Below are 22,462 nucleotides of genomic sequence, written 5' to 3'. Positions count from 1 at the left end.
TTTCTTACATGGAGAATAGAAGGCTCCAATTATGGAAAACTGCCACATACACAATGCACCACTTTTTAAACCTGTAAAGACTTCAAAACTGCTTGCACAATGCTGTGTGTACCCACTTTGCACTCAGGATCAACTATGCACTATTTGAAACAAAAAAAAGTCAAAACCTCCAACATCATCACACCTGCTGCACAGCCATAGCATGCAGAGCAGTAACCGTAAATATTTTATTCACTCCCCCAGCAACAAGAACTAGACCTAACGTGCATACAAAACAGGTAACTGCTAAAACCACTACCTTGAATATACTTCCCCAGGCCCTCTTCAGACTCAGGCCAGAAAATGGTCTGTTATCACTGAAGTCTCCCTTGCCATCCTCTCTTTTTGAAGGCCCACCATGGGCAGACAGGATAAATAACTCTGGGGACCACAGCCTGTTCACAGACATATATCTGTCACTCACCACCCTAAGGTCCCTTAGTCTTTCTAAGGCCCCATGAATCTCCTCACATGACTGAAATCTAGAAAGACAGTGGCCAAGGAGTGATGAAGACTGGTGCAGCCATCCCAACCTACACACGCACAGTTTAAGGAAATGAAGCCACTGGGAACTAGATGTGGACTGGAATATCTACGCTGGCTTCACATAACCTATTTCAGCTTTACTGCCATTTTACGGCAGTTCAAGACAGCTAGTACAGTTTGGAGGGTGTCTCCAGCCAAGGCAAATCTCCCTCTGGCAAACGTGCAGGGGAAGTTACAAACTTTGCTTATCCACCACCAGCAGCTAAAACTCGTGCCCAAGGAATCCCACAAACCATCACTGGGGCTATGAATAGGTAACCAGTGGCACTACTTAGCATGCGGGGTCCCAAGGACGAGCAAGACAGAAATACCTGCAGAGACTGCATTTCAGTATTTCATTCTGTATGTGCTAAAGAGGAGACAATAAGAAGCAGCTTCAAGTTTCACATACTATTAGAAGTGTTCTAATAACCTTTCCAGCAGTCTTTATTTGGACATCTTTGCTTTTGATCTCAGCTTACCTTTGTACCATGTATTTTTAGATTTCCCCTGTAGTATGAAGTGTTCTCATGAAGTTAAAAAAAAAAAAAAAAGATACATCTTCCTGATTTTAAGCTACTTATTTAAGTTATACCCAGATGTATCATGCAGGTGTGAAATGTGCTAGCTACGGATCCTGATGGTCCAATAGATAATCTAAGCAGAAATTGTATTTATACAAACAGGTAGATTTGTTCATAAGATTATAAATACGTAAAAGCAAACAGTAAGGGAATCACTTATGCTTTGTGAAGGTAGAAGTTTATATATACAGGCTATGGCAAACAGAACTTTGAAGCACTATTACTGTAGCCAGGTAAACCTACTTTTGGAGGACTGTAACTACAGTTGATCACTATGGGTCAACAGTAAATCAGAAAATTCCTAACTACCATGTATTTCTTTTAGCACCAAAACCTAATCCCCAGCAGAATTACTGTATTTATTACACAGTGGTTATGTGAACTTTTTACAGTACGAAGCTACCACTGCTGCACCAATTTTCAACTGCCAGAGAATTTCAGACAAGACAGTCACATGCAACTGGGATAACAGGTTTCACTCAAGTAGTTAGGAATGCATCCTTTTGTCTCCAAATAATGATGGGAGATGGAGTTTGTCAGTCTTCTATTTACTGGTTTTCATGTGGCACTGGAATGCAACCTATTCACAGAAATAGGCTGTCAAGAGATTATGAATAATGCAAGACAAGATAGTTCCATTGATGTTTTAAAAGCAGTTCTTCAACTTCAGGTACTGTAAAACAGAGGTGAATGAGAGAGAACACAAAAAAAGCTGCAGAGGAAAAAAACCAACTATTCCCAAATCACCCAAATGCCACCAAACAGATATGCTTCAAGACAAAAATCAGCAGTATCTTAGAATACTTTAATTGTTTAAGCACAGAGCAATTTTCTTCATAACACTCATATCCTCTCCTTCAGGCCTAGCAATATGTAGGAACTTAATTCCCAGTTTTCCCTCTGTCTGTACTACTTCCCTGGCTTATTATCAGCTCAAGGTGTTTTGTACCTAAGAGGAGAAAGACAATGAAGACTGAAAAAAAACCCAACCAACCAAAATTTTGCTTCAGCTGTTATTAACCTTTAAAAGGTATGTTAACAAAGTCCCTCCATTCTTTTTTATGGGAATCTTCAATGAAGTTTTTCTTTCATTTGTGTTAGACTTTGTCAGAAGACTAACTCCACAAGACAAAACAAAAAAACCCAAACATAAGGAAAAAGACACAAGGATGAAATTTAAAGAAAGGATGCGTAGGCTCAGGTTCCATCCTTCTCCCCGCCTCCCCCTCAAAAGGGGTTCAAGGAGTATGTATAGGCTGCACGAATTAAATAAGCAACAGAACAACTTCTTTTCAACAAACACAGTATCCCGTTTCTGTACACTGAACTTAAACAAGAAAATTTCCAAAAACAAGGCAAAATTGTACTTTAAAAACTACTAATTAGGTACACTTCTGAAAGACTAATTAATTTTCCTATCCTTTGATAGGCATAGTATCCATTACCATTTTTTATTAATATTGCTAAGTCACATTTCTTCTTTTGATGAAATATTCAATATAAGAAGTAGCACCCAGCATTTTTTCCACAGTTCATTTTCAAACCAAAAGCAGCCACGTAACTTTATGAGGAAAAGTACCTAATTTGGAATTTGAGAGAGAAAAAGTAAGTGAAAACTAGACAGAATTGAGCTGGAATTTTAATCTAGAAACTACAAAGATATCTGAGATGTCCAGGCCAAGGATGAAAAAGCAAAGGGTCAGAGAAGCTGAAGATAAGTCTTTAAAAGGCAAAGTGTGAAGCTATTAGCTTAGAAAAAAACCTCCCACACTCACACTTCAGGTGAAGAGTGTGGAATGGAAGTTTTGAAATTCTACAATTTTCATGAGAACCAACAAAAGAAAGCTCACCATAGGCTGTCCGGGTTCAGAAAACTTAACTTTAATATCCTGCAGATGTTTCAAGATTGGTTCATCATATTCCTAAGGGGAAAAAAGTTACTGTTCAGCAGGCAATATTTAGAAGAACAAAATTTTAAACCTAGCTTGCTTGTTCAACCTGTTTGTAAGAAAGAACCAAACCTTGTAATTATTCAACAATTTCAGCTAAAAGATCAGATTTGGATCCCAATTTCTTCACCGTAGTTGCAAATATCACCCATCAAATTCTTGATCATTAGGCCTCATCTTCAGTAAATAAAACTGTCACCACACTAGGCTGCATGAACATTATTGTAACTTCATTCAGGATATTTATTGCTGGTGAGATTCACAGAAGGACATGCTTCAGGGAATTCTTAACAGCATTAAAAGCAATTAATATAACTGAGGGCAAAACTACATAAGCTATTTAACATGAATTCAACCAATCCATTGGTACACTTATAATATCCTTGCAAAAATAATCCTTTATGGACTAAATTAACAAAACTACAGGGGAACAGCTGTTGTAAGCAGCGTAAAAGCTTGCATTTTAGTATCTACAAAAGTTGTTACAAGATCGTATCTTAAACAATCCACAGTGTTTAACAGTTTGGATCAGCTGTTCTGCTTGTCCATCATAAGCCTTTCAAGCACCTTCATGAACAGTATTAGGGATTCTGAAGACTCAAAGATTTGGTCTCACACACACTCCATAAACATTCACTATCAATTGGAAAAAGTGCCAATTCATTTAACACGACAAAAGGTACTCTTTTCAGTGGAGAAACTTACCTGTACTAATTCACTTAGCATATCTACATTCCTGAAGATAGTAAACCAGAAGTCTGGAATCCCTTTGACATTTGTCTCCCCTGCTTCCGCTTTTTCTTCTATTACCACTGCATTTTTCAGGTCTCCCTATAAAACAAACACAGAAACATTTAAATCCCTACTACTTGAAATATTTGATAAACAGAAGTAGATGTACGAAACATTTGCCATCTTTGAAGCTGTGTTTAAGGAACATCTAAAATTTACAGTTTTTTCTCTGTAAATAAAGCTAACAGACACAAGGTTTACTTACACAACATATATACGTTTAATTCAGACTTACTAGCAACTCATTTGAAATTCTTCTGTATGAAGACTGAATAGACTGAGTTTCACTAACTTGACAAACAGAAACAATTTAAACACATTTCTACTCTTCTACAAAGAGAAAAAAATATATAAAATACTTCTATTTTTCTATTCACCTCACTCCTGTAGCTTCATGAGCCGTTTGCAGCGTTTCATCTAAAAATGTAAAATGTAACTTTGCTCCTGAAACAGTTTTAGCTTCCCAATTTTGCAGAATACTTGGTAAAGTTCGTTTTAATGGTTATTTTTCATTATTACGCTGTCTTCAGTTATTTATCTTATGCGATAGAGGATTCCCTACACATAACTGATGTCAAATGTTATAAAAAAGAAAGATGACCAAGTCACTTCTCCACCCCAAAACCCCCAGGAAATTGAGTCTGAATTAGCTGCATTGCACCTTTCCTTGCGCACCACTAGAGAGCAGCAAACACGCACGATCTTCCGAACAGCGGCTACTTGGGCTGTGAGTAGCCAAGAACGCGAAGCAGTTTACGCGCCACGTAACGTTTCTGATCCTGTAACTGCACAGAATATGGCCCGTCAACGCTGTATTTACACAAAGCCTAACAAACCTTTCTTGCTTATGCACATGGAGTTCCGTGCCATGCTCGATCTCATGAGATCAGTAAAACCAAAGAGAACAATAAGCTTTGTATACAGAACAGTGTCCTAAGGAAACTGAGGGAAACAGGCCAAGGAAAAAAACGCAAAGAAAACCTGACAGAATGGTAAACAGCATTGTAAGTTGATAGGTTCTCTGAGAAAAAGAAGCAAGCCATGAGTATACATCTCTAAAAACTACGTTAGGAGAGTAACAGGCAGCCTACAGAATATAAATCTAGGTAGGTCCTACTCAACAGACAAGTAGGAATCCACTAGCCAGCATGCATTCTATTAGGTCAATTCCATTTTATGACTAGGTGACATGTCTCATCTGTTTTTATAGAAAAGAAAGCTAATTATGTCCCCCAAAATAAAGGGGACAGGCAGACAAACAGCCAGCCTTATATTACCTTGGGGTATCATATAGCACTGGAATGGAACCCATTATCAGAAAGATACTGTTAACAGGTTACGAACAGTGCAAACAAAAGCAACTTTTCAATTCACTCACTACAAACTTGAAAAATGTTGAACTAGAAGTTTAAAAGCTTTCACTGTACACAACAGTATTCATCAAAAGCACATTACTGATAAAACTTTATTTCTAAAAAGATGAGTCTTCCAATGGAAAACACTGTACAGGAATTAATTCTGACAATCCAACATATCTGTAGTTCATTATCCAGCTTGTACTCACAGCTAGCTTTTCTTCCTCCTCATTTTCACTGTGCCATTCTGACTCTGCATCTGTGGGTTCAGCTTCCCCATTAATAAACTCTCTTCTCTGTGTTAGAAAAATCAAGAATGTAATTGAAGACGTCAAATTACATATATGTGAACAGAACTGACTCAGCTAGGAGACAAAGATTGCATAGTCTTCCCACCTTATCAAAAAGGGGTTGATAGAGTGCTGCGTATTTTCTCTCTAAATCATGTACTTCTTCATAGAATTTAGCTTCTATATGGGCACATTTCACCTGGAGCTGTTTCAAGGCATCAATTCTTCTTTTCACTGCTTTTGGTAAACTAAAAAGCAAACAATTCTTTAACATTACAAGTTAGTTGCCTCAGCATTACTTAATATATCACTGTGAAACAGGCTGGTCATGACCAAGTGCAATTTTAAAATAAAAGGCTTATGTTAAACATATATATATTTCTTCAAAACGTTTGAAAGAACCCTCTCCTACCCAAGTTGTTCTCAAAGGTGTTCCATTCCCTGGGGCCACTACCCCTCCCGTGTAGTTCAGAGATCTGAAATTAATACTGTGTTTACACCTAAACTTTGAGACTAGAGTTGTACTGATCCATCTATGAAAAATAAGAACTGCGTACTCTAAAGGGAAAGTTTTGATTCATGGGTCATACTCAGAAAAGTACACTTTGCCCATCTGTATTTTAAATTATTAAGCTTTTATAGATATTCAGGTACAAAGAACTTTTTATAACACTTCTGTGGTTGTTTGTGTTTTGTTTTTTTTTTTAAAACAGGTCTACCATCTATTCCCCATCAAGAAATAAAAGCATAAATATCTAGTAAAAACAAAATTTTGAAGTTCCAGTGTACAGTTAATATAAAACTAAGCTTCCAGCTAGGGTCCTGAACTTTCTACTACATCCTGGACAGCAATCTTATAGAAATCATCAATCACTGCATGCCCTGACAGAATAAGGGTCACAGAAGGAAACAAACACAGCAGGGGGTGTGTGCCTGTGCAGTTATTTCTAACCAAGTGATAACAGCCAAGGAAAATACTGAATCAGACAAAATTTTGCAATTTTATACAAGTAATCCAAAACTTGGCTCTTCCTTCCACACGTAGGCCACTATGAATCATGGTTTAAGTCAACCATTTTTTTCAGTGAATAATTTGTTCTAATTTCCTACCTTAATTATACAGTAACAACATTCTGTTATGCTTTCAATCTTTCATTAATTTTATTATGCCCTGTTACTTACGTTTCAATGTAACTTGAAGGAGTAAGTGCTGTGTTGTCAAGCCGTTCCTGTAGAGCTGCCAGGACCTGTGGATTTTGCATCACTTGGTCTGCTAGCTTTTCTATGAAGACAGAAAACAACTTTTAAAACAAATTTGAATAAGTTTATAGTGCTTTTCTTATGCTGTATGTCTTACAGCATTCACAGCAGAAATACAATTTTCCAGATCTCAAATAGCACCAGTATAGGTAACTAACACCTCGAGCAAAATTACTTCAGGATCAGATTTCAGAAAGGTAACATTGGATAAGGATAGAAAATGCACCTTTCTGTTTGAAAATATATCAAATCTTTGGTTTTAGAAGCAAGCAGTACATTGGTGACATAAAAGGGAAGACAGGGAATTTGCTTATGTAAGAAAGTGCAAAATAGGAGCTTCACTATCCTCCCTATTAGCTGTAGCTTATAAGCCATACATAAATTTGCAAGAGAAGAACCACTGAACTGTAATTCCAAGACAAAAGTGAGTATTTTCCAGCTAGTCTGGCTCCCGACAAAAACAACTGAGGAAAACTTTGTGTACCACACAACAAAGCAGCATAGTACTACGACCATTTCCTTGACAACTACTAATTTTTTACATCAAGATACTTCTACAATCTGTAAGACCCCTCAAACAGTCATCACAACAGTTCACAAAAGGCTATTTTTTCAGGAGGTCAGATCTAAATGCTTCTGGTTAGGAGTTAAAAATCCTTACTAATAACAACACAGGTGGTCACAGCAGGGAGACACAGGCTTTTCAAATCTCTCCACCCTTTCTCACTGCTCTTCTCCCCAGACATTAAAACCCAGTAAGTTGCATAGCACACGCTAACTTGATGAAGCTTTTATATAGATGAGTGTGTGTTGTTTGTTTGGTTTTGTTGTTAGAGGGAGGCGTGGTGCTTCTTAATCCAGCTTGACCACAGGAATTATTCAATGGTGTCTACCAGTTCACATGTGATTTCCAATTGCTGGTCACACAAGCCTTGTTAAAAAATCGAGACCTAAAATGCATTCAGTGACCACATATGTGAAAGGTATTTCACTAACTTACAAAACTGAACATTCAGGTAAATAACAATGGAATGTAGCTTTTCCGCACACAGAAGTATTAAATTGAAAAGCATTATTCAGCAATTACCTGAATAACACTGACCTTCCAAGCTAAGAATAAAAACCTCAATGACACAACAGAGATGCATTTTCCTACAAACAAGATAGTAAAGAACTAGCGTACATCAAGGACTGCTCATTTTAATAATTATGCTGATAAAGATTACATGTTGTTAAAAGCTAGCCTATGCATGCCTTATTGCAAGCATCTAGTGGGTTCTTTCACGCAGTACTGAAGCATCCTAGTCACAAAATAAGCAATAATACTTTCACTGTTACAAAAATATAGCCTTTATTTTGCTATTGGCTGCAATAAACATGGAGAACATCAGAAAGTAAACATTCAGCCTAGAAACCATTGCTTTGCTTTCAACAGTAAACACATCTGTAGTTTTGACTAAAGATTTTGTAACTGTAGATAAAGAACCTTCAATACACAGGACAATAAGCTTATTCCACCTTTGTAATGTTACCTACTACTATGTATTTCTTACCTTTTTTGTTGCTTGCATTTTTAGCAGCCTCCACAGAATCTGAAGCAGTTTCTTCTGTTTTACTAGAAAAATTAAAAATGTAGCATATTAAAAAGGCATCACTTCACAAAATATTAACATTTAAGAACAAAAGTATTCTGAATTTGCAGTGTTTACTACGGAAGTTTCATGAACAAGTATTCCAATAAAAGTCATGTATTTATGTCTTCAAGTTTTTCAAAACTTAAGTCTGGATATGCAACTAGTTCTCCCAAGATGAACAGAATGCAAAGGAAAAAGGCAATCCCCCTTCCCCCACCAAACCACCCCAAAATAAACTAAAAAGCCCCAAAACAAAAAATACTTGACAGATAAATTCATTTGATTAAGTGAATGGCTGGCTTTTCATCTGTACTGGGTCACTCCGGACAGGAAAATGTTATTACTCACAAGTGAAAATATAAGACACCCTTTTAGTGTAATGGAAAAAAAACCATGAGAAAGGATACAGGTGAGAAAGGAAGATAAACAACAGGTCAAAGCTTTTTGTTTTGAAAACACTCGCTTCTACTCCAGAGATAACCCTATCCTTCCTATCTCCCTGCTGCAATGTCTTCCATCACACTTCCACTGCTGGAGAAAGACAGGGCCTAGAATGAGTCAACAGCCAGCAAGCACTCCCTGTGTTCCCTGCCAGTTTATAGGTCACAAGAGTACAGACTGGGTATTGCTGAAATTATCCCTAACTCAGATACAAGAGAAAAGATATCGTATATGCAAATGGGTATTACAAGTTACTGGGTAGACTAGCTTATCCTGCTTATCCTTGTGCACTGCAAGCCTCGAAAGCCCAGTATCACGTATGTCTTTACACCACTTTAACACTGTTATTTGTTCCAAGAACGCTATAAAAAAATTAGAAAATAAAACAGAGCCTTTTGCAAGCTTAAAACATACACATTGGAGAAATACTGATGATCAGCATTATTTTCAAGTCTTTAGAGCATTTAAATAATGAACACTGAAAACCGAATCAAGACAGTGCAAATTATGTTAAATGCCAGAACAGAGTAATTCTGTATCTGACACACAACCTCAGCTTCTCCTGTACCAAATGGGCACTGTATCCTTGCTGTAAGGAAACACAGTCTAGTAACAGAAAATATTACCATTGTATTCTTATCCAAGTTCGGTAATTCATTCTTCATATGTAAAAAGAATACTCTCGCACATAAAACCAGATTATAGTCGGCTCTCCTTTGATTTAATTATTTCAAGAAAACAGTTCAACATACCTGTTATCTGCCATCTGTGTGCCTGTATCCACCTGCAAGTTGAAATATCAAGTGTTTAAAAATAATGACAATTTGTTTACCTCAACAGAAATTGAAAATAGAACAGGTGATCATTTAAAACCTCAACAGAAATTAACAGCTGCTGTGTTTTCCAAGATATTCATCATGCATAAGCTCTTACAGTAAGGTGAAGAGCTAATACCCAATACATACTGGAACCTGCTCATAGTTTATAAACAGTCTGTTAGGTGCTTTCCTCTGTGTCTTTTAAACTTATTTTTTCTATGAAGTATGCCAGATGGTAATCCATTTCTACCAGATCATAAGTCTCAGAGTTTCCTAGACTAGCTCTTGATTCTATTTAAAAAAAACAAAAAAAAAAAAGGGAAAAAAATCACACCAAAGAGGAAGATGTATTATTTCCTAATTCCTTAACAGTATCATAGTAAATAATGAATTTTTAATCTCTGCATATACTGTATTACTATGCCTGATCTGAAAGCAATTAAAGTTCAAATTAATTACAACTTCATAATGACTTTCTTCTCATGTCACCTGAGCAGAATATGCCTCACTTGCCTGTCTAATCAGGGCTATTTTTGTGAACGGCTGCTTCTGCTGCACTACACTGAAGGACAACGTAAAACTGCTGCTAGATAAAGAGAAGCAAAACACTGAAGGAAAGAAAATTATTTACCAAGAGAAGGGTTTTTGACAGCAGCTATGAAGGCACAATCCCCTATACAGACGTTTGCCTTGAATTTATTTATTGGGAGTGAAAAAAACAAGAGGAAACATAGAAGTTGAAGTATTGGTATTAGCAATGATTGGAACCAAGTTTAGTGCAGCAACCCCAGCCCCCAAGATCTAAATTAGCTCTCCTGAGAAACCAGAAGGAGCCAGATTACCTAACCTGCTGTTATTTCTTTAATGGGGAGAAATATCCAAGCTTATAGATCTATTTTAGTAACAGGTTGGATGCTTCCCCCACCACCCTCCATTCTAAACAGTTCATCACAAATCCAAGTAATCACTACATACCATACAGAAGCCTAGGTGGTGTTTTCCACTGTCAAGCTTTCAAGAAAGCAGATGTTAGTCTGCAAGTCAAATTTAGAATAAAAAGTACCTTCCATCATTCATCAGTCAACAGGTCTCATTTCTTAGATTTTACAAAAGCCAAGCAGGCCAATCTTTAACCCAGCTTCCAATACAGGCCTATCAATGAAGAACCTAAGATGTCCTGAGTGGCAGCCAGGGTAGGGCGCCCAGAGATTGTATGCACTCTCCCATCTGGAAGATGCTGACTCCTGCTCCAAGCTGGGAACACCACCTTCACAACCTCTTTAAACGGACTTAAAAAGATTTGTTCATTTACAAAAGTATTAAGAAAATACCTTAGATTATTCTACAGGAAGTAGAACTGCTTAAAATCTACCAAAAAAGCGTATGAGCCCACCCTACAGAGTAAGTCCAGGAACAAAAGGGGCTTCTTGTAGGCTAGGTGTGTTTCAGCAACACAGGTCTATTATTTGGAAACACTTAATTCTTGCCTTAAACATCATAAGAGAAAACGGCAATGCAAGCAACCATCTGCTAGAGCAAAACAGAAGAATCTTACTATCTCACAACTGAAGAAATTAAGGAGCATACATGAGTCTTTCCTTTCATAGCAGACAGAAGGCAGGGGAAAAAAAGATACAATTGAAAAGTCAAGACATAGCAAACTGACCTAACAGCCAACAAGTCATATGACCCTAGTCATTATTAGAGGAAGCAATAGGAAGAAACTAAAAATGCAGACTTGCATTACTTAAAAACTAGTCTCAAAGATTTGTCTCTTCCAACCGAGGCCCAGTGATACAGCTAATGGAAAAAATCCACTCCACATACAAATTCTTCTGCTCGGTTTGTGCTTTATTTCCTGCACGGAACTACTTCTCATCCTTGCTGAGGGAAGACAAGATTCTCATTCTATCCTCATTTGTGTTTGGAAAACATAGAATAAAATTCCTATAACTTGAATAATTTTTAAATAGTAGTTGAATTAATTTCCACTGGAACAGAAATGAATTGGGCGTGTTCTGACAAGCGCCATTCACCTAAGTAACAAGAAACAACCACAACAAAAAAGAAAACACCATTCACAGCCGCAAATACATACTTTTAAGTCTTGCTGTGCTCCTCAAAGTTGTTCTTTCCACAACTAAAAAATAAAAAGAATTATATAAATAAGTAATTGGAAGCAGCTTTCTTATAAAACAGCTTGCAATTCCCCGTTGCATTACAGCAGCCTTCCAATGACTAAACTGCTGCAGAATTACTAACAAAACTGTTCGGTAAAAGCTTGTGAGGGCAGGGGAAGGAAGAGAGCAAAGTGATTTTAGAGAGAGAAAGTTAAATGCACAACTAGTTAAAAAAGTACAGTAGCAAGGCACCATGCCTTCATATTTCTTGCCTTCGTTACCTTCCAAGCAAGTGAGCTCAGTTTAGACAATGAAGACATGAAAAAGCTATCAGAACTCCAAGAAAACAGTAGTCTAAGGTATTGATATAACTGCTACCACCACCAATAAAAGGCCAAATTCATCTTACTTCTTCTGGACAGCTCACTGTTTTCAAATGACTAACGCAGACATGAAGCTTTGGGAAAGACGGGACTCCATCAACCACTCGTCCCACAAAGCAGGCTGCTGCAACTTGTCTAGTTCAAATGTCATACACCATTAATCACTTAAAACAGCAGGAAACCATAAACTCAATGCACACTAAGACAGCAGAAGTTCACTACAAGAACAAGTAATATCCTGAAGGATGCAACTTTAAAGGAAAAGTGTGTACATTTAATGGCAAGACATATTCATAAGTAGAAGGGTACACAGAATAAATCTTCTTGGCTAAATAGCCTATGTCTGGTACAAAACTCCTAAATACAACTAGAATATGAAGCAGGAGACAAACGGACTCTTGAACTCACAGGAAGACTACTACTGACAACTACTAGTGGTTTTCGTAACTACAACAAATCAGAAGGGAAAGTTATGACTTCCATTTTAGAGCTGCTGTGGGAAGCCACAATGCAATAGTCTTACACTTCTCGTAGAGAAAATTAGGAGCAATAAGGAAAAAAAACAGTCGAGAGAAAAAACTCATTACCCTGTTCCAAAAGCCCTGAACATGAGCAATACTTCAGTTCACCTTGGAAGTTTTCTTGAGGGCACACTATTTTGATTCTTGCCTATTGGTTCTGGGTTTACCTATAACTTACATACTACATTCTTATTTTGAAGCATCATAAACTGACGCTGCAGGAACAGAGCGAGAAAAACCCCACAAACGCTGCTAGTATCTGCAGTAAATCATCGCAGCAGCAGCGAGAGTTTTAAACGGGCCCTTACTTGACCGACGGAGGCCTCCGAAACGAGAAACCGAGCCCCCAAAATCCCCCACCACGCCGAGGGCACTCAAGATCGCGGATGAGGTCAAATGAAGGAATCCCGCCTGCCCTAAGCGCGAAGGGCCTGACCCAACCCGCGGGGCGAGCGAGCCGCTGCCGCTCGGCACAAACAACAGCCCTCCCACCCTCTTCCTCCCCCACTTCCCCCGGGGGGAGGGGGAAGGGCGGGCGCGCTGCCAGGCTCCCCGGGGCGGGCGGGAGCGTACATACAAGTGGCCGCAACGGCTCCGTGCCCCCCCCTCCGCCAGACCCAGGCGCAAAGCAGCCTCCCTCTTCCCCCGGTCCAAACTTCTCGAGCCAGCCTTAAAATGGTGCCGGGCCGGGCCCAGCCCGCCCCTCTCCGCCAGGCGGCCCCCGCCGCCACCCAGCTCCACCCCGGAGCAGGCCCTAACGGCGGCCGCAAGCGCCCCGTCCCCGCGGCGGCCGGCCCGGGCCCTCCGCCCGCCCCGCCGGCTGCGTGCCGCCCCCAAGCCGGGGCTCGGCGCCGCGGTCCCGCCGCGCCCTCACCTGCCCCCGCTCCGCGTCCCCTCACGCCCGCAGAGGCAGCAGCGCCAGCCGCCAGGCTCCTCGCAGGCTCACTCGGGCTGCGCCGCCACCAAGAAAGCCCCCTCCCATTGGCCGGAGAACGGGCGCCTCCCTCAGCAAAGGCACCGCCGATTGGCCCCGGCCACGCCGCCACCGCCACGCCGCACGCGGGCCATGTTGACTATCCGACTGCGCGGCGCTCGGCCAATCAGAGGGCGAGCGCCAGCGCGCGGGGGGAGGGGGGGGGGGAAGGGGGGGGCTGGGGGCGCGTGATGCGGGGCGGGGGGCTGGCGCGTGCCTGCGCCCTTAAAGCGGCAGGGGCCGCGCGTGGTGCCTGCGGGCCGGGGCCCGGGAGCGCCCGTGCTGTGGGGCGGTGGCGGGACCGAGGCGGGCCCCGAGCGGGGGCCCAAAGGCCGGTGCCCGGGAGCGGCAGCCCGGCGCTGTGCGGAGCGGAGCGGGCTGAGTGTTTGCGGGGGCCCGTGCTGAGGCCGGGCGGTGCTGCCCGGGAGGCCCCGGCGCGCCGTGCTGCGGCCCGGCCCCCGCCCGCCGCGGGGCTGGCTGGCTTGGCCGGTGCGCTCGAGGGCCCGCAACGCTGCGTGCTAGCCAGGTGGGCGATGCGGCCGTGGTTTTAAGAACCCCTCTAGATCATCCGCATCGGTGAGACTATCAGGAGTTTAAAGGTCAACTAAAAATGTGAGTGCTTACTGTTTAAAAAAAAAAAAAAGCCCTTCTCGGTGTTTCAGATCGAGCACCTCTGTGAAAATGCAGCTGTTCGCCTTTCCAGCATTGTTTCCTAGTCTAGATACAGACATGGTTTCGGCTTCACAGAAAAGAAATCCAACAAAACTTCGGTAACAGCCGGGCGCTGGGCATGGGGCAGTTAGCAAGCAGCAGGTGCTGTGTAGCCTGGTGTTGGGCTCGGTGCAACTTCAGCATCTGAAGCCACTTACAAGTTTTGGTAATCTTTCACTTGACAGGAAAAACCTGTCACCCTTGTGTCAGTGGATTCACTTGTTCCAAAAGAAAAGGTCGTTTTCCAGGTCTGCAATTTAGTCTTGGGTTTTGGTAATTAACAGCTAGGGTTTATCATTACAATCCTTCCACAGGCAAAATTAAAATTTGGGAATGATGAGACCAATGTTAACAACTAATCAAGACATTAATGTTGGAGTAGTTCAGTTATTGTAGGAATAACTAAGGAATTGTTGGCTAAACAGGTGCCAATAGTGTAGTTAAATAAAGAGATAATTTTCAACTGCATTCAAACAGGTAAGAAACTGCAGGAACGTTGTAGAGTTAATTACACAAACAAGCAGATGTGATGGGCCAGAGGACATGCTCAGTGCAGAGTTCTTCCACTTTTTTTTTCCTTTGGTTCCATTGATAATGAATTCACTTTAGGATAGAATAAGCCTTGTAGTTAAAGTATAATGAACATAAGAAATATATTCTAATGAAATTAATAGCTGCACATCAAAAGCTGCTATGAAATCCTCTGTACAACCCTGTACCAAGGCTAAGAACTTATATTTACTCAAAAATGTAGGTATAGTAATTAGGTCATGTATGCGTAGTCTGAAAGAAATAATTAATGAAATAACTGATCAGAGGAGGAGTCTGTTTCTTTAACTTTCTCTAACAAGGGGCCTGCTTATAATCTAGAGGGAGTAATTAAAAGAAACAAGCAGAAGAAACAGATGGTTGACAAGGACATAAATTAGCTCAGACCGCTAAGAACAAAACTGGCAAGATCATCACACACCAGACAAAAGGTGAAAAGTACACCGTGAGGAAGACCTATGGCCTTCCTCCCAGAGACCCCTGCCCACAATTCTTGGAGGAATATGCACAAGCGCAAAGGACTGATAAGCTAATTAACATACGAAGTGAGAGTAGGCGGGATTAGGTAATGACTATGTATAGGCATTAATTGAATATTCATTGTTTTATTGTATAAATGTAAGATAATTAGTTACTTTAAACATGCACGTTAGGTGGAAGGATCCCCCGTGCATCCAGCGCTGCCAATAAAGGATACTCAGTCACTAAGAAATTTTGCCTTAAAATTTAGTTCTTTAAATCAATCTGGCGACCCAGATGGGACACCTCTCTGCCGGGCTGTAGGACCCGCTGGGGACAGGACTCCCTAGGGTACCCCTGGGATTTCCCGGAGGGACTCCTTGACTCAAGGGATCACTGCGGCGGCAGACAAGGACCCCATTGCTGTAAGTGACGGTATTCTTTATTTTGGTTTGTTTGGTTGGTAGACCGGTCATTTGGAACTGCCCGTAAGTCAAAAGCTAAACTTCTGCAGGGTGATGAATACTTTTGTGGCTAGCACCTTAACTATACGTTTGGTTGGCATTCAGTTGCCGTTTGGTTGGCATTCAGTTGCCGTTTGGAGCCTGGCAAGTTCGCCTGTAGGGCTCGTTTGGTACGGTCTCGCCTATTACGGTTGTCTGACTTATTGGGTGTGGAAATTTGACTCGGATTATCGTTATTGTTGTGATTTTGGCTATATTCTTGGCAATCTTGCTTATTAGAGTTTTCTGACATACTGGACGTGGAATTTGATTATCGTTATTGTGATTTTGGCTATACTCTTGGTAATAATAGTGGCTTTTTGATGCTGCTGTAGAAAGGTACCTGCATGTTGCATTTTGTAAGTGTTAAGTGTATTCTGTTAGTGTGAAGTGGAAAATGGGAGGAAAACAAAGTGGTGGGATTTTAAGGAAAAGTCCTTTAGGATGTGTTTTAAGTCATTGGAAGGATATTGGAGGATCTGCTGGTGGGAACGTGAGTAAGAAAACATTGATAAAATATTGTAATCAACGGTGGCAACTTTATAAGCTGGAATGTGGAGAAAAGTGGCCTTTTAATTTAAAATTATAAGGTTATTAATAATTGTTATACTCATTTATGCTGGAAATGTGAGAACATTTTTGTATTAAGTATATTGTAAATGTTGGTATGTGGTTATTGTCTTGAACATCCGAGGGATGAACGTGAACCTCTATATGTTATGAAGTGTATATGGTGTAAAGAGTTATTATATGTATGGTGGGGACAAGAAATTGAATGCCCTAACTGTAAGGTTTGGACGCCTTGGGATAAGAGAGAGCTGTAAGTGAAATTAGAGTGGTCTGTGGCTGGGATAGCGATTGAGGTAACAAAGTGGCGGAATAGTAAGAAAGAGTCCGTTGGGATGTGTTTTAAGCCACTGGAAGGAAATGGGGGGGCAGCCTGGGGGAAGCGTGAATAAGAGAACTTTGGTTAAGTGCTGTAATCAGTGGTGGCCCCTGTATAAGTTGGGGGACCGAGAGACATGGCCCTTAAATGGGACACTGAATTATAATGTTCTATTACAGTTAATGTTATTCTTGAGGCGAGAGGAAAATGGGATGAAGTAATGTGTGCTGATATGTTTGTGTGACAGAAGGGGTGTGGGATTAACACCACCTGATCTTTGATTATGGCTCTAGAAAAGGATAGGGAAAAACAAACAAACAAAAACCCAAAAACCTGAGACCTAAACTAAAAGGATGTTCTTGTTGAAATATTTGTGTAAAAAAAAAATAAAAATAGAGAGAGCTCAGGTTGTGGTTCCTACTGTGCAGCAACCAGAATGAAACACGTTGTAAGATAAAAACTTGTGCTAATGTATGTAAGATCTGAAGCTGGGGGGGTGGAGAGTCAAAGACCCTGTGAAAGTGTTAAAGTATTGGGGTGAGTTTGTACAAACCCCCGTACCCCCTCGAAGGTGCGGCTGAGTCCTGCGGGACTCATGGCAGGGTGTTTGCTGTTTGCCTGCGAAGGCTGATATGTAAGAACACAGACTCAGAGCAACAAGGAGCAGATTTGCGTTCAGGGTAAGAAAGAGTTGAAGCAGAAGTGCTGCTGCAGAGGCAGGCTTGTGTAACCTGCAGAGCAGGAAGAGCATCTCCTGCTCCAATCCTTCTGCTGGTGGGGAGGAGGGGGTTGCTGTTGCTGACGATTGAGCAGAAGGACCTGACAATGTCACCCCGATTGCTGCAGCACTTGCAGCACAACAGGACCGGTACCGGCCCCTCTAGGGCAGGCAGCGGGTCCGAGGAGAATAAAGGTGAATCTTTGATGGGGAAATTTAGATGTTGGAAAGGTGGTTGTGAATAGGACTGGATAAAGGTTTGAGTTGTTTGTTACTAGGTAATTGTGATGTAGAAAAGTTGGTGAATACAAAACCAACTTGTTTGGTGTTAAACTTCAGTGAAAAGAATTTGTTACAGTTGTGGGAGCTGCTGGCCACCAGGAAAATATCCTGAAACCTTTAAAGTACAAACTAAGAAAACAAGTAAGAATGCCAAATTCACCAAAATCTTTGTTGGGATGAGATTTATTAGAACATCTAGATGTTTAAAGAAGGGGAAATGAAACCAAAAGTTAAAAATGATCAATTAATTAAAATGTTGAGCTTATCTTTAATTCAACAGAAAAGTGGAAGAGAGGACCTCCCTGAAGTAAAAGAAATCTTTAACCAGGTATATCTGGAAGTAAATTCCAGGTAAGGGGAAAAATGCTTTCCCTGTTACAGTAAAAATGATAAACGGGAGGCCTGCCTAGTTCAGGTAAAACAATATCCCTTGGTCAGCAAGGCTGTGGGGAATATTGCATAAAAACTAAAATAAAATACACTCTGTAGTAGTTCTACTAATGTAAATCTGTGTGTTTTACCGTGACAGTGACTTGTTATGGGATGCGCAGATGAAACTCTGCATTGACAACAAAGTACAAGGAATAAGGTTGGTCAGGTGCCTCCTGCCAGAATCAAGGGCAAGACTGGGTTGGCCTCGGTGTTTGCCACCAAGAAGGATCTTGAGCTCTGCTGCTGGCTGCAACCCAGTAGGCGTTGAGCGGTGGGGACATATGCCATGCCAGACCTTGATGTGAGGAATGGCCCCCTCTGTTATAAGAGGGTCGTCCAGGAAGGAAGAACATAAGATGGCCCATTGAGGCACTGATTTGGAAATTGGAAACTGCCTGGCCGACCATGAGGCCATACAAGTAGCAGAGGAGGTAGGAAAGGAGGAATTATCCTTAATACCAGATGGTAAAATCCAAACTGTAAGTACAGATCAGGAGCCAAATTATTCTAAAGAAAACTTAAAGGTAATTCAGGACATGAATGATAAAATAAATAAGTGGACTTATTTGAGGGATGGTCGTATAGTGGTACCATCCAATTTAATATGGACCACAGCCCTAACAGAACATAATAAAATGCATTGGGGAGCTGATAATTTATATAAAAGTCTAAATCAGAAATTGATAGGGCAGAACTTGTATACTGTAATAAAACAGGTGACTCAGCGATGTGAAATGTGTTTGAAAATTAGCCAGGGCAACAGTGGCAAGTTGATTTTTCCAGACTCCCAAGAATTGGGGGGTACCAATATTTATTAAATGAATGGACACCCCAACATATCATACAGTATTATAAACCTGCAACTTGGAATCCTAATGAACTCATTAGCAGTGCTCAAGAACCTATCTACAATCTGAATCATATCATTCCTCTACAGGCTGTCTTGGAAATTATTACTAATCGAACAGCTAAAGCTTTTGATGTGAAATGCAATTTATCAACACAGGATGGTTCTCGATTACCTGCTAGCCGAAGAAGGAGGTGTTTGTGGTAAAGTAAATGTTTCCAATTGTTGTTTGAAAATTGATGACAATGGTGAGGTAGTTAAACAAATCACATCAGAGACAGGGAAGTTAGCCCATGTTCCTGTCCAAACTTGGAAAGACCAATACTGACTTGTTTTCCTGGCTTCTCGGGAGCCCCTGGGTAAAACGAATCCTATTTTCTTTGTTATGTGGATTAGCCACCTTATTGTTTTTGCCATGTGCTGTTCCATGTTTCATAAGATTAATTCGACACATTATAACTAACATGCAATTTGCTATTATGGTTTCACCCGATGGCGTTAAACAAATGCGAGTAGTATGACAAAATGTACACACAAAGTAACATTTTAATAGCCAACAAGAATTTGGAAACAATTGACTCTTAACAATTCAGATAACAATGTAGGCTGAGTAAGAATAAAAATAGAATAGCAGCAAAAACAACCGCCAGGAACGCAAAGACGAGGATATGGTAACGCCTTTTATACTTTTCCACCTCTGCCATAAGTTCTTGACGTGAGACAGTAGAAAAACGCACCCTCTGCCTAAACAACAACAGGAAGAAAAAAGTTTTGATCTTCTTTCTAATGAACCATATAGGTTAAACGTTTTGAGAACACTCACCTTACAGAATGTTCAGAGGGGGAAATGTCCACTCTAGACCCTTCTTCCCTGGCAGCTGACGCGGTGGTCTGGTGGTGAGAAAACATTGCATTGAAAACAGGGACCTGTCATTTGGCCATAGTGCCATAAATGTTACCATTAACAGACTTACCGGAGTGGTAAGCTCGGGAAATGGGTTTGGGACTTCATCTGGGCACGCAGTAGCCATTGTTTATCACACGAATGATCCATGTATACCTTTGAACATGCGCATGCGCGATTTTAAAGCCCCACGGAATGTGTTGGAAAAATCTGGAAAGACCGCGCATGCGAAATGCCTATAGTCTAGCCATGACAGTGACGCATGTAAAAAAAAAAAAAAAAAAAAAAAAAGGGAATGTGTTGAGAAAATACAGTGTTTATAGTTCATTTAAATAATATTTTTATTACTTAAGTGAAACATATAGCTATAAGTGTTATTTTTAGGTTTTGTTTTTGTAGGTTATTATTATATGTATTACCCAACCCTTTGGATTTATTTTGAAAACTGTGTGTTTGATGCAAAGTAACTTCAATGAACCATTTGACAATCAGTAAACAACAAATAACAATTTATTAACAAACATGAACTAGAAATTGAATAACAGAATAACAGTCCAGCAAAGTCTCATGTAACGTGAAAACAGACTTCTTCTGTCGTGAATCCAGTATTTCTCTTCACGAAGTGACGAAGATGAACAGAAAAAGAACGAGCCGCTTGTATCCACTATTCAAGAGTAAAGAAAACTCCTGAGAAATCATGGGCTGTCACTCCGGCAGGACCCACAGGACTACGATTCTTCAGGTCATAATTATAGTCGGATGTTTGCCAAATTTGTACTTAACTCTGTGGAATAAGAATGTACATTTATCCCTGGTACAAGGCATATCTCAGGCTCTGAATAAAACTGATTGTTGGATATGTACACATATGCCCGAATATGGAGGAAAGGGTATATCATTGATTGGAATTCCATTACCTAGGAATAAATCTTAGGAAAGACTGTGGGAAAATACCTCTTGGAGTATTGAAAATGATGAAATTTTGAAATTAGAGATAAATAGTCCTAAGGTGCAAGAGTCATACTATATGTGTGTTCAGAGATGTAATCCACCCAAAGGATTGGGAAAGATGGACTGTAACCCTGTGACCTATGTAGGAAATCAAACTTCTTGTAATACAACTTTAAATATTGGTACCTCGATTTCTGTTAACTCCACAGCTTGGCCAGTACCAGAAGGAAGAGGATGGTACTGGCTGTGTAATGATACGGCCCCGAAAGATATTACCAAAAAAATGGATGGGAACATGTACCTTAGGAGCAGAAGTTCCTAATATGACGTTACATGGTTCTTTGTCGAAAGGATACCTGAGAAATCATATCCGGAGAATTAGATGAGAAATAAAAAATCCTTTAATAGAAAAGCCAAGTGCTTTTCATAGCTTTGCCCGATGGTTTATCCCATGGCTAGGAGTAAGTGAACTGTAAAAAAACCCCTATAGTCAATATATCAGCAATGATAGAAAACTTGGAAAACAAAACAATCGATGCTATAAAGACACAGCAAATAGAAATATCTAGCTTGTCACAAGTGGTATTACAAAACAGAATGGCTTTGGATTTATTATTGGCTGCTCAAGGAGGAGTATTTACAATTATTAATACCGGTTGTTGTATATACATAGATCAGAGTGGAAGAGTTTCCACTGATTTAGAAGAATTTTGGAAACAGACCAAAGAATTACACGAGATTACAAAAGATGATCTTTCTTGGGGATTTGAGGAATGTGGGAACAAGTTGACTTCTTGGTTACCTAACCTTCAATGGCTGAAGCAGATTTTTGTTGTAATAATCATTTTTTATAATATTTGGAATATTTGTATGTATATTATGTAGATGCATGCTTTGGTGTTTGAATGCAAGTAGATACATATGATGCAAAGGAATTTGCATGTACCTAGAAAACAGGGGAATGATACTGAATGAATTCACTTTAGGATAGAATAAGCCTTGTAGTTAAAGTATAATGAACATAAGAAATATATTCTAATGAAATTAATAGCTGCACAACAAAAGCTGCTATGAAATCCTCTGTACAACCCTGTACCATGGCTAAGAACTTATATTTACTCAAAAATGTAGGTATAGTAATTAGGTCATGTATGCGTAGTCTGAAAGAAATAATTAATGAAATAACTGATCAGAGGAGGAGTCTGTTTCTTTAACTTTCTCTAACAAGGGGCCTGCTTATAATCTAGAGGGAGCAATTAAAAGAAACAAGCAGAAGAAACAGATGGTTGACAAGGACATAAATTAGCTCAGACCGCTAAGAACACTGCAAACTGGCAAGATCATCACGTACCAGACAAAAGGTGAAAAGTACACCGTGAGGAAGACCTATGGCCTTCCTCCCAGAGACCCCTGCCCACAATTCTTGGAGGAATATGCGCAAGCGCAAAGGACTGATAAGCTAATTAACATACGAAGTGAGAGTAGGCGGGATTAGGTAATGACTATGTATAGGCATTAATTGAATATTCATTGTTT

The 22,462-nt window shown here is 40.3% G+C and overlaps 1 protein-coding gene and 1 non-coding gene across 8 annotated transcripts in view; both read right to left on the bottom strand.

Moving 5' to 3' along the window:
* NAP1L4 (nucleosome assembly protein 1 like 4) overlaps positions 1-13,716 on the bottom strand; it is a 28,643-nt gene extending 14,927 nt beyond the window's left edge. For 4 of the 7 annotated variants that reach the window (XR_005830036.1, XR_005830037.1, XM_040609813.1 and 1 more), the window contains exons 1-10: positions 13,586-13,716; positions 11,786-11,827; positions 10,663-10,721; positions 9,622-9,653; positions 8,348-8,409; positions 6,717-6,816; positions 5,641-5,782; positions 5,454-5,540; positions 3,803-3,928; positions 2,999-3,070 (exon numbers count right to left, since the gene is read on the bottom strand). Coding sequence is in view for 5 of the 7 variants with exons in the window: in XM_040609813.1 (XP_040465747.1) it covers positions 2,999-3,070; positions 3,803-3,928; positions 5,454-5,540; positions 5,641-5,782; positions 6,717-6,816; positions 8,348-8,409; positions 9,622-9,653; positions 10,663-10,665 (624 nt within the window). In the remaining 2 variants the exon portion in view is untranslated. Of the gene's footprint in view, positions 1-2,998; positions 3,071-3,802; positions 3,929-5,453; positions 5,541-5,640; positions 5,783-6,716; positions 6,817-8,347; positions 8,410-9,621; positions 9,654-10,662; positions 10,722-11,785; positions 11,828-13,019; positions 13,042-13,585 lie in introns of those variants that run through there. The other 3 variants (XM_040609810.1, XM_040609811.1, XM_040609812.1) reach the window with 3 other exon arrangements.
* LOC121095282 lies at positions 5,113-5,240 on the bottom strand. Its single transcript, XR_005830053.1, has one exon. It is a non-coding gene; the product is annotated as a small nucleolar RNA SNORA54 (small nucleolar RNA).
* Positions 13,717-22,462: the final 8,746 nt, after the last annotated feature.

Source organism: Falco naumanni, chromosome 10 (genome assembly GCF_017639655.2).
Source record: "Falco naumanni isolate bFalNau1 chromosome 10, bFalNau1.pat, whole genome shotgun sequence".
Taxonomy (NCBI): Eukaryota; Metazoa; Chordata; class Aves; order Falconiformes; family Falconidae; genus Falco; species Falco naumanni.
The sequence above is the reverse complement of the archived record's forward strand: the minus strand, read 5'-3'. Positions and strand labels throughout refer to the sequence as shown.